Source organism: Pyxicephalus adspersus, chromosome 4, assembly GCF_032062135.1.
Source record: "Pyxicephalus adspersus chromosome 4, UCB_Pads_2.0, whole genome shotgun sequence".
Lineage (NCBI taxonomy): Eukaryota > Metazoa > Chordata > Amphibia > Anura > Pyxicephalidae > Pyxicephalus > Pyxicephalus adspersus.
The window spans coordinates 76,346,543-76,358,418 of NC_092861.1; the positions used below are offsets into that span (position 1 = coordinate 76,346,543).

The 11,876-nt window shown below is 35.0% G+C and overlaps 1 protein-coding gene across 1 annotated transcript; it reads right to left on the reverse strand.

Annotated features, from left to right (window-relative positions):
• Positions 1-1,190: 1,190 nt before the first annotated feature.
• TNNC1 (troponin C1, slow skeletal and cardiac type) lies at positions 1,191-10,250 on the reverse strand. Its single transcript, XM_072408693.1, has 6 exons — positions 10,121-10,250; positions 6,160-6,186; positions 5,257-5,403; positions 4,124-4,238; positions 3,466-3,602; positions 1,191-1,456 (listed from the first exon to the last, which is right to left on the reverse strand). The coding sequence occupies exons 1-6, from the start codon at positions 10,146-10,148 to the stop codon at positions 1,425-1,427; spliced, it is 486 nt and encodes a 161-aa protein (XP_072264794.1). The 5' UTR covers positions 10,149-10,250; the 3' UTR covers positions 1,191-1,424.
• Positions 10,251-11,876: the final 1,626 nt, after the last annotated feature.

Sequence of the window (11,876 nt, forward strand, 5' to 3'; positions counted from 1 at the left end):
TACCGTACCTTATACCGTACCTAATAGCGTAGCTTTAGCATAGTACCATTATATATATATATATATAGGACATTTCATTACAAGGACATTATCTCTGTGTACTTTCTACACACTGATAAGTAGGTTGGTTTCTCTCAGACTGGACTTAGTGTGCATATGAATGTTGTAAGGACAAAATAAGCTCTTTTAGGGGCCAGAGACTGACAAAAAAAATGGTATTTGTACTTTGCAAAGCTTGGATCAAATGAGATTTCTGCCATTTGCATGTCCCTTTAAAATATACTTTGAATGCTGTTAGCCGTAGCATATGATAAATTATCTGAATACTTTGCTTGATTGTAAGGCCTTTTAAATTCATCACATTTAACTATGTATTTAGTTGTAAGTGATGCAGGATAATTATTATGAATTTATATTCCATCGTCATACATATGAAGCACTGTTCAAAGTCCATTGTCATGTTATTAATTCTTGATCTGATCTCTGTACCATTGTCACAGGACAATTTCTGGGGGAAGACAGTTCATGTACATTAAGTTTTGAGATGGGGAAGGAAGCCCATGACATATAGACAAAACCCACAAACTGCATGCAGATATTGTGCCTGATTTATTAAAGCTTTCAAAAACTGAAGAGAATACAGCAGTGTTTCCCAAACCAGGGTTTTATTCATAGGTTGCTAGGGATTCTTCAGAAGTGAACAACTTGTGACTCTAAGGTCAGTATAATTGATACTAATGATCCTTTTGGCTATCCGTAAGGGAGACATTCTTCCCAATGACCATTACTGTGTGTACTGTGAGTTGTATATATAGTCATTGAAGACCTGAAAACTATTTCAAGGGGATCACCTATATTAAAAAGATTGAGAAATAGAATACAGGCTATAAAAGGTGAACCTGGGTGATCCAGCAAACCCTGAATGGATTTTTTAAAATTGATTTGCTATTAGGTGCCAAATTTATTCAATGCTGGACCAGATTTATTCCAAGATTGCAGGATCACCCAGGTTCCCCCATGATAGTCTACCTTTTCCATCTTGTAAAGCATTATTAAATCAGGCTCATTTTTCTGGTGGAGATTCAATCTGGGGTGCAAATTTTCCTTGAGCTGGGTTTGAAATATTTAGTCAAGTATTCCTATTTAATTCATTTACCTTAAAATAACTTCCATAAAAATTATCACTGAACTATACCTTAGTCATTTACTTTATTTATGTCATGACAATTTTGGTGTTCAAAATGTTTATTTCTTTACTATATTGGATACACCAAAATATTTACAGTGCCAAAAACATGTAAATATGGCTTTAAAAAAAAATAATAAATGCAGTTATAGTTGTAATTTGTTTTAGTAAGATACAGCACAAAATGAAGAAAACATCATAGAGGTGGAACTGTGAGGAACTTGATTTACCCTTCTGTTTATTCAACTCCTTTCATAAATTCCAGGAATTCTGAAAAACATAAATATGCATTTACATGATTAAAAACGCATTCCAGAATGAATCAAATACTTAACTTTTTACAACCTTGCGGAGTACATCTTTATAATAAAACATTGGGTTCTAGGAGGGAAGGTGGGGATGTTTTCCCATTTGAGTGACATTCTGCATGTTTTCAGAGGTTAGAAACATTACACATGGCATAGTTGGTAATAATAAGGTATTTATCTGATACAAAAGAACACAGAAAGATAAAAAGAGGAAAGAACGATATTTCATAGGTATTTCAATCATTTTGATGCCTGTATAAGCATGACCACTATGTCTTTTATATAAATGTGCCAAACATTTCCTTTTTATTTTGGTGCTTTCATATCAAATGTGCCACAACAAAACTGATCTTTCTATCTAGCAGAAAAAAATAAAATAAGTTTGGTAAAATAATATATATATATATATATATGTACAGCCTGCTACTCCTTTTTGGTATTATGTAATTTTTTTAGTGGTAAGCTGAATGACAAGCAGGGAGTTCTGTAGATTTTTCTTTCGGTTTACAGAACTTAAAAAACAACAACATATCATGTATTTAACGAAAACCATCAACAGTTGCTAGGCAACAAAGACCTCCCACCATGATTTAGGGAAATTATATATAATTATGATTACATAAAGGGAATTTGCAAAAGATAAAGTTGTTTGGCTTTTGTACAATTTTATATTTTTTAGTGATACATATTTAAAAAATAAAGTTTTGTAACACTTTTAATCTTTAGCATGTTTTACTTAAACTGTAGATGCACATTATTTCCGATCTGATTTTTGCTAGGCCCTCCATGTTTTGGTAATACAGTACCACACTTACTTATCATATATTTAGAAGGGAGGTGCTAATAAGTCATCTCAATGCAATATCAGACCGCCCACCCTCATAGGTATAAATATGGGTTTAATACAAAGAATGGAAAGAAAGCCAGGGTGTTTCAAATGCAGTAAATTATATTACATAAACAATTCAATTCAAAAATTATGTATACAGCTGCAGTTTTCAAAAATTACCAGTCTTCCCCACTGCTCATTTTTTGGAGGGGGATATGACCATAAACTAAACAAGTTCCTCCAGAATTTTTTAACAATTGGACGTCTTGTAACCCGACGCGTTTCACCTCCTAGGCTTCTTTGGGGACTTGGTAAAGAGGAGGGGTGTTTCACAAAAAGAGGATGCACACGTAGTAACACCAAATTTTATCTGTGAAAACTGGAGCTGGTGGATGTGAGCCACAGCGTTCAGCAGAGGCGCTGTGCAGATGAAAATAAGACAATCATGTCCAGTAATACATGGAATCTAATCAGGATCTTCTCATTCATATCCACAAATCCTTTTATTTACAGTGGGAAAGCCTGTTAGCAGTTGGACAAGCTGTATCCAGGCCTATTACTAAAGCGAATGTATGAATAGGGCTTTATTCCTATGTTACAATTCTTTGTTATGGTTAGAGTAGAAAAATGACTAAAACCCCTGTTGGTTTATATTTTTTTGTGAGATTGATGAGTTTAGTGAATTCCTGTCCAGGAAATAGAATAGGAAGTAAGATGAGATATTTCCAAAGGTGGGCACCATTGTCCAGTATGTCCTGGAGGCCCCCCTTTACACACAAATTTAATATGAATTCATTTCTTTTAAAAACTTCCTAAATCTTGTAATCATTGATTTATATCTTCTATTACATTTTCTGCTATTGGATTCCATGTGGATTGTTTAATTGAGCCTCGACTGGATGCCAATAAGAGAAGACCCAGCACTCCATATCTAAACGCAGGTAATAAAAACCTAACAAAAGTGTTAACTAATTCTCCATCTACTTCATACTAAAAGTGTTGGCTTTATACCCAAACGCTCGCAACCTATTATATTACTCCTTTTTACATCTTGGCAGTAATGATTTACAACTGTCACTGGTACACAAACAAGTGAATTTAGTAGCAAAAAGTTCCACTTTCAATCCTGGAGAACTACTCACCATCATAGTCAATTCTATCATCATTATTTTTATCTCCATCTATCATCAGTTCCTCAATGTCATCCTCTGTAATGGTCTCTCCAGTTGCTTCTAACATGGTCTTCAACTCTTCTAGGTCTATGTAACCATCAGCATTCCTATAAACAAAAGTTAAAAAGTGTACATCTAATTTTATTGACAGATTGATGTAAAATAAAAGGAAAAACGTATCTAAAATAAAAGGAAATACATATCTCTTTATGAGCTATAATCACAAAAAATTAAGTAGGCACAGGGTTTGCTGTGTGAACAGAAAGCAATGGACCTGATTTATTGAAGCTCTCCAAGACTGGAGAAGGTAGAATATCATGGATGAAACTGTTTAAGTCAGCAAACCTGGAATGGATTTCTTAAAATCATTTGCTATAAGTTTGTAAATATTTTGAATCCTGTACCGGATCCATTGCAGGTTTTAAAACCAGGTTCTCCCATGATAGTCTACCTTCTTGTAGAGCTTTAATAAATCAGGCCCGCTGACTTTCTTCTCCTGAAGCCACTTACTTCAGTATTATTATTATTATTATTATTATAGAGTATTAAGAGTATTAAGAGTATTATAGAGTATTAAGACTTAATACTTTAATGTAGCATTATTTATAGCCTTTCTAATATCTCTTACTTGTCAAACATCCGGAAAAGTTCTGCTAATTCTTCTTCTGATCTTCCTTTGCTTTCATCCTTCATACATCGGACCATCATAACCAAGAACTCATCAAAGTCTACAGTGCCACTTCCTGAAGTGGAAACAATCAATCATTACAATTCTGCAAACACTACACAGACTGAATGTTCTGATAGCTCAGATGATTGAATAACCTAATTGCTGTGTTCAAGAAATTGGGAATATTAAAATGCAAAACAAATACAGTACTAATCATTGTTTGTTAGCTCATTTAATTTTGACAGCATAAAACTGAGAGTCTGACAAGAGAAGTCTATCTTGCCTGCCAGCGTGTGAACTAAACATACTTTTATGTTATTTATAGCAGTTTTGTGACCTCTTATCTGTTTGCATTCTATGCTGAATTTCTGTCTAGCCTGCCACCATGACTCATATTGTTGAAGGGATTCATGGACCCCATTTACCTGAATAAAATTTATTAACCTTTGGGTTATTACTACCATTGTTTTCTTATTCTGTTTTCATATACTTTCTGTTTTATAATGTAAGGTATTTTTAAAATAGGAGTCTGTTTAAAAAGCAATCAATCTGACATGACTGTAATTGATATTTCTTCCAGGGAATGTTTCAGTGAATTTCAGATTCACCGCATTATAAATAGACCTCATAGGGCAGTGGTTGCAAACCTATTAGGACCGGTGGACCACTAAATTTACCGTCTCCCGAACGCACATGCGCGGGGAGCTGGGTGTCACTCAAAGAGGAAGAAACTTCTCCTTTAGTGACATCATGATGCCTGAACCCGCCGCACTCCCCTATCCAGAGACACAACCTGCTCACTTCCCTGAATCTGCCGTCCGTACGGGGAACATAATCTGTGACTCTGGCCGATGCCCCCACCCAGCATGGTCCTTCTCCTGACCCCGCTTGGGGGTGCACCGGCCAGAGCCGCGAACCACCAAAATGTTCTCTCGAACCACCACTGGTCCGCGGACCACCGGTTGGCAACCACTGTCATAGGGTGTGTGGAGATACCTAAAATGTAACTCTTGCAAATGAATGATCAGAACTTTTGAAGAGTTTATTCTGAACTGTAAACAAAAATATAGGGAACAATTTAGTTCACTTACCATCTTCATCTACTTCATCTATCATCTCCTGTAGCTCCTCAGGGGTTGGACTTTGTCCAAGCATTCTCATTACCTTGCCCAATTCCTTTGTACTGATACACCCATCCTCTGCATCTTGCACAAAGATGTCAAAGGCTGCACGGAATTCTGCAAATAGTGGAAACAAGTAACATTTTTCATAAAATGCTAGAAGTACTTGTTAATAAAGGTTCAATGTTGATTTAACTAGATAAAAATTAGCTGGCTTATGTGCTATATATCATAAACTACTGTAATAGTTTTAAGAAATATAAACATCCATTTTTCATTCCCATTGCTGCTAATTTCCTCTGTTTCAGCAATTACTGGTTTACTCCAGTGGAAGCTACATGTCATTACTCAGGTTAGGATTCCTATTGATGACAATGACAGAACATGCCTGCAGATTCTGCTTAAGCACAGTCACTAATAGGCCTTCTCTGAATGAACATGTGACAGGGTGACAATAAAGGAGAGAAAATGGGAAACAGAAAAAATGTTGTCAGGAAGTGCCTGAACAAAGACTATCTGAACAAAGAGTGAATTGAAATACCTATTTCCCATTTTGGATATGGGGGAGCATGTTACTGTGTATTGTTGTGTATGTAAAGTAAATATCATCTGGTTAATTATGCTGCCATGTTAGGCAAAGATTACATAACCCTTTGTAAGCCCTCACTTGATATCTTGAAGCGTACATTGGTATTTTTCACTTGATTAAAATAGGTAAATAGGTTGTTAAGACAGTACAGAAAAAGTGTAGACAACAAAATGGGTAAAGGGTTTAAATGAACCTGTTACTCTGTATTAAATGAGAAAAGCACAAATTAAAATATAAAATAAGTATACAAAAAAAATATATAAGCAAAAAAAAAAAATCATTACCATTCTTTTGTTCTTCAGTTAGCTGCTCTACCTGTAAATACGAAAGCAAATTAACATGTGATGAAATAACTTAATAAACTGATTACATGTATCAAAAGTATAAACAAATGTAACGAAGGGCTGCATGCTTTGCTGCCAGGAACAGATAGGGGCCCTAGTAGAATACCGCCACCAGAATGCTATATAAGTGAGGTCATTCTTGTCTGAAGTATGGTATAATTTTGGAACAACAGATGGGATGTGAGACACAATGCTTTTGTGCTCTGACCTTCAGCTTGTGCACCTCTAACATACCACTGGCACATAGATAAAATACACTTTTTTTCATCCCATTAGCTATTTGTACCTTACTGGGTGCTTATACAACAGATAAATTACTGTTGGAATTCATTTTTAGCTACTACTTCTGTCAACTTAAGCATTTTAAAAATCATCAACTTTTCATGCTATTCAGCATATTACAACCTTTTGAGGCTACACTATAGACAAAAATAAGCATATACTGTTTCTCCATTGGTGTCACCTGGCTATTGTTTGAAATGACCAAACTGACTTTCCTGATGAACTGAAGCAACCCACAAACAATTTAAGTGTGTCCGTGATCAGAAAAGGATCAGGGTTACATATAAATATTGTTTATAAAAATGGTTAGAAATATATGCAAAAGATTGCTCCAACTTTGTAGGTGATTTTTGTCTCCTATGGGTATATGTTAGGCAGCCCAAAAGTTCCTTCTTGAGCCATCAGCCACTTAAGCAACTTTTTCATGTCCAACCTAAATCGTTTAACTGTATTTCTACATTTTCTGTAGTATTATACAAATGCTGGGATTTACTGTATGTATTACATTTGTTAAAATGCCTATATTAGTTTATCGATGACTATTCAGTTCCCAAATGGGTTGCTGCTGATCTGGAAGACACATCACAATAGCATTTGTTAGTGAAATAAGAATCCTCTCTGTCGTCAACTCCCTCAAGAAGAAAAGTATCAGCTGTCCAGTAGTCTTTTTATTGTTCTGCTGCCCCGTGTCTAGATGTTTAGGCTTTTTGTAAGATTAGAAGACACGTGCTTGTTGCTACTTTTGTACTTGGAGTAACTTAATCCTTATTGCATGGTCCTATTTCTGTTTTATGGTGCCCATGTACAAGGCCATACACAAGGAGATGAAAGTGTTGTGTGTCACCTGGACCTGCCAGATTCCTAATTTGTTTCTCACTTGCAACAGAAAAAATACCATTTGCTTGCAAAGAATTTTCAAACATCTTGGAAAATATTTTGTGTGATTCTAATCTTCCCCAACATTTTTAATCTTCTAATAATGTTAATCGGGATATCTGTTCAAAGGGATCTGTAAAAAGGGATATGGTCATTCTAATTGTTTTGTTGGACTTTTTATGGTTAAGCCCATCTTTAGCCAAAAAACTTTTTCTTAATAGCTTTAATCAGAGTGGGGAGAAATAGAACCTTTGTCATTTTTTTCAATGCTGTATTTTCCCTCTTCTACTTTTGGGAAAATGAGAAGACTCCAGCAAAATATTTTTTATTAAAATAGAAAAGGTTAGGTTATTGTTGTCTGATTCTTACTGTCCTAGTGTCTAATTTGTCAATGGGACAGGAAGACAACAGAAGAAAAAATAAAAAATGACAGGAGTCTTTTAAGAGTTTATTTAAAATAAAAAAAAAGTTGCTGCAGTTTAAATATAGCAACACATGGTCAGTTAATGATTACTACATTATGCACTGCACTGCACTAAAAAAGAAATTTATGCTCTACCCTGCATCATGCTGAGACACCCCATGCATTGAGAATCTTTATATGTGTATGAGGGAACCCTGTAGTGTAGCTTCACTAGTAAGTCTCACAGCACCTACTGTATGTGTGCTTTGGGTGCCATTCTAAATGTTACTGTAAATCTTGGTTACTTTCATGCAATTTTTAATTCATTTAATTCATTACATATTACTGCAGCACATAGGAGTAAATCAACATTTGAATACTGTTAACTGATATTTAATATGATCAAATGGCTAGGCAGCCAGCAGAAATAGAGCTGTATCAGATCTGTTTCAGGTGAACCACAGAGTTCTGCCACAGCTTCACAGCTGCACATATGTGATGGAACAGGGCATGTTTCCAAAAAGCAAGTATAGTGGCTTTTGGATGAACCACACCTTGGCCTGCCATGGGGTTTTCCACCACAGGTATTAAAGGGGACTAAGCATTAGGGTTTAAGCAGCATATGTATGCTGGTGCCAGTCTGGATCCTTATTCAAAGGGAGTCATTTTGCTGCATTGTCACTGAAGTGATAATGTAAAGCTGAATAGAAAAAGTAAGAATAGTATAAAATTATATTTATATATTTTTTTCAATAAAAAATAATATAATATTATTATTAGTATAATTCTTTGATGAGTTTGTTTCCGCTTTAAGTGTTAAGTAAACTTTAATTTGCAAAACATTTCTGGATTGGAATTTTTCTGATAACTATTTTAACACACAATGCCTGTGCTCTTTTTGAATCATGACAAACCCTGTAGGAATGCATATGTCTATCATACTATTCAAAACAACTGTTTACAGGGGAAATCCAGTTGTTCCATTGTTGGACTTTCATTACTATATATAGTCAGGACAGTAGCATGTGTGTTAGGGTTAATATTTGGAATGCATTATGGCTATCTGAACAGATAAGTTCATCCTAAGATGTGTGACTTTCGTTTGGTAAATATATATATATATATATATATATATATATATATATTCACGGAGTCTTTTACTCCATGTCAGTAAAACAATATTTAGTTTAGTATGTTAGTTAAAATATATGAATAAATGTATGCTTAATATTTTTGATTACATAATCAGTCCGTCGTAATAGTAATTTAACTTTCCAACAACTGCAAGTTTGGGTGGAGCTGTCCTTTAATGTATTGCTATTTTTAGTATTTGATAATTTTCTCCTAAACAGTTTTGGCATTTGTGTGATAAGATGACACTTGTGGGGTGTGCATGAATGTGCAGGTTTGTCACCAGGGGGGCCTGGCCAAGTCACAGGCAAAGACAAATTTCAAGGTCATAGCCTTGCATGAATGCTTTACATTCCTGTGGCTGTGTGTTTATCGTTTGGATTTTCATCCCCTGCCATTCATGATCTCTTTAAGTATAAGTAAATATAACAGGGGTATAATTGCTGGTAAATACACAATACTTATTATTATTTAGACATTATACACCTTATTATGTCACAGCTGAAACACAAGAACAAATATAAAAGGTATACAGTGCAGATGTAAAAAAAAATACATATACAAAAAAGCAGTACAATACATTGAGCTGATTATGCTGCACGGAGATCAGCATGAAAAAAAAGTGATTGCAGTCAGAAAATTTAATTACATGATCATAACTGATTTTAGTTAAAGTTTTGTATTAAGCTGATTGTTTGACAACTGGTATTATTTCTAAAACCCTAACTACAAAACAGTTATGATCATGCAATTAAAATCTCCAACAGCAATCACTTCTTGAAATATGGCAATGGCTTGCTTTGTGATTACTGAGACAATACATAAAAAACAGCCTTGTATCACAGATATCAATAATAAAAATAACACTCAGCAATCGCCTGAACAATACATTTTGTTCCAGTCAATACATTGAAATAAGTTACAACAAATGCACAGCTTCACGTGTTTCAATTAAAAGCCCTCTATGGAAGGTTTAATTCATTTTTGTAATTCTAATCCACCAAATTATAAGAAAAAAAAGAATACATAAAGTAGCACAGCAACTTTTGTTGCTTTTTTGTTCAGATTACACCGAAAAAACGTTTGCAGCACTTTCAGAGCCTTCTAAAGTTTTGCTGAAATGACTTATTTTTTGAACACTTTTTAAATGCAACAGCGAGAGATGAAACAGTTAGAATTGTGGTCATTAAAAAAAGGGAAAACTACCACCTACCGCTGCCTTGTAGATATCATCCATGATGGGTGAGGTTTGGGTAGGAGCTTGACAAGGGTGAAACTGTGCAGCTTTGAATGACAAATGTAGGCCAGGCTTATATATAGGACACACAGATGCTGTTAAAGTGCCATTGACTGGTCACTCCTCCCAAAGACAGCATCACATATATCACTTAACAATTTCCATCCCATCCCCTTGAGAACACAAGACTAGTATGTACTTCATACTCACAAGTGCATTTATTTATATACCTGACAGAAGCTAGGATAGCAAAGATTTTTATTCCTTTTTCAGAACCAAGGAGTAGGACAGGAAAACAAGTTATTTAAGAAACAAGAACAAATGTAGGATTTGTAAACAATTACTATAGATTTCATTAAATAATGGCTTATATTTTATTTAACTCGGGGAAGGATTTATTGAGTACTTCTTGTAGTAAGAGTATTGAACCAAGTGGCAGTGTCAAAGAACCAGTTTACTCTGGAGATAGCTTTGTGTAGCAAGCTTTGTCATCTTTTTTTTTAGATCAGTGCATGCAAGGTCTCCTAATATACAGTATAAAATCTGATTCGAAACAATATGGCTTTGAGTCAAATCTCCCCTGGTGGTTTATACATACAGTCATAGCCCTTTTATACTGTTAAAGGACAGTCCCAAGGCAGGGGTTATTAAAGCAAAGCAAAGTACCATTACACATACATAATACTTGCTTCTATACTAAAGTTCTAATGCTTTGCTTTAGGAGTTCCTAAGATTTATTGGTTTGTGTATGATGTTGTTAAAGATTCTTTGAACAAATCCTACATCCTTCATCCTACAAGTAATGCATGTGTGGAGTGGATGTTCCTCCAGCAGATCTGTAAAGCCAGAACAAAAAGGTTATTTCACACTACACTTGTCCTTTCCTCCTCCACACACTCGATGGAGTTGTCTTTTGACTGTCTTAAGGGACATTACTAATGCAATACAGCGTGATTACTTGAGTCAAAGAAAACACAGTGGATTTCAGCACAAAAAAGACTGCAATGAACATTCTATCAGGAATATATTTAGCTTTCTGGTGCTTTGTAAATATCTGAAAGGAGCCATGCCAATCTGCTGAGATCCTATTAAAGTTAGAAACATTGGCCATCCTTTGGGTGCCATACTGCATAGTTTCTAACCAGCAGGAACATATTTACTATGATTTATTTATAGTTTTGAAAACTTTTAGTTGTAGAGAATTGTAGAGGAGGTGAATGAGCTAAGAGGAATGTTGTGGCTGAAGAATCAGGGAAGAATCAGACTGCAGCTTACTGCAAATGTTGCATGGGACTGATAGAGCTCCAAGTGGTGATGTAGGTACAGTGGCAGTGATGAGGTCACATTAAGGAGAGATAAAATGATGTTACATAGTGTCAGTGCTGTGTAATATGATGGCGCTATATAAACACTGTGTAATATAATAATATTTGTAGGTCAGGTTGAAAAAAGACAAAAGTCCATCAAGTTCAACCACTAGGGAAATGAAACCCTATGGACATAGTTGGTCCAGAGGATAGCCAAAAAAAAACAAAAAAACCCTGGTACAATTTGCTTCAACAGGGGAAAAAAATTCCTTCCTTATTCCATGAGGAAATCAGATGTTCCCTGGATCAACCATCACTGTTTTTTTTACTTTAAAGCCTTAAAACCCAGTTATATTCTGTGCTTCTAGAAAAACATCCAGCTTTTTCTTAAATCAATCTATAGTAGTTGCTGAAACTACTT

Excerpts from the sequence above, each read along its gene's own strand:
- TNNC1 (XM_072408693.1), bottom strand. The coding sequence starts at position 10,148 with ATGGATGATATCTACAAGGCAGCGGTAG. Across the intron at positions 6,187-10,120 it reads TATCTACAAGGCAGCGGTAG|AGCAGCTAACTGAAGAACAA; the intron begins GTGGTAGTTTTC and ends ATTTACAGGTAG. Across the intron at positions 4,239-5,256 it reads AGATGAAGTAGATGAAGATG|GAAGTGGCACTGTAGACTTT; the intron begins GTAAGTGAACTA and ends TTTCCACTTCAG.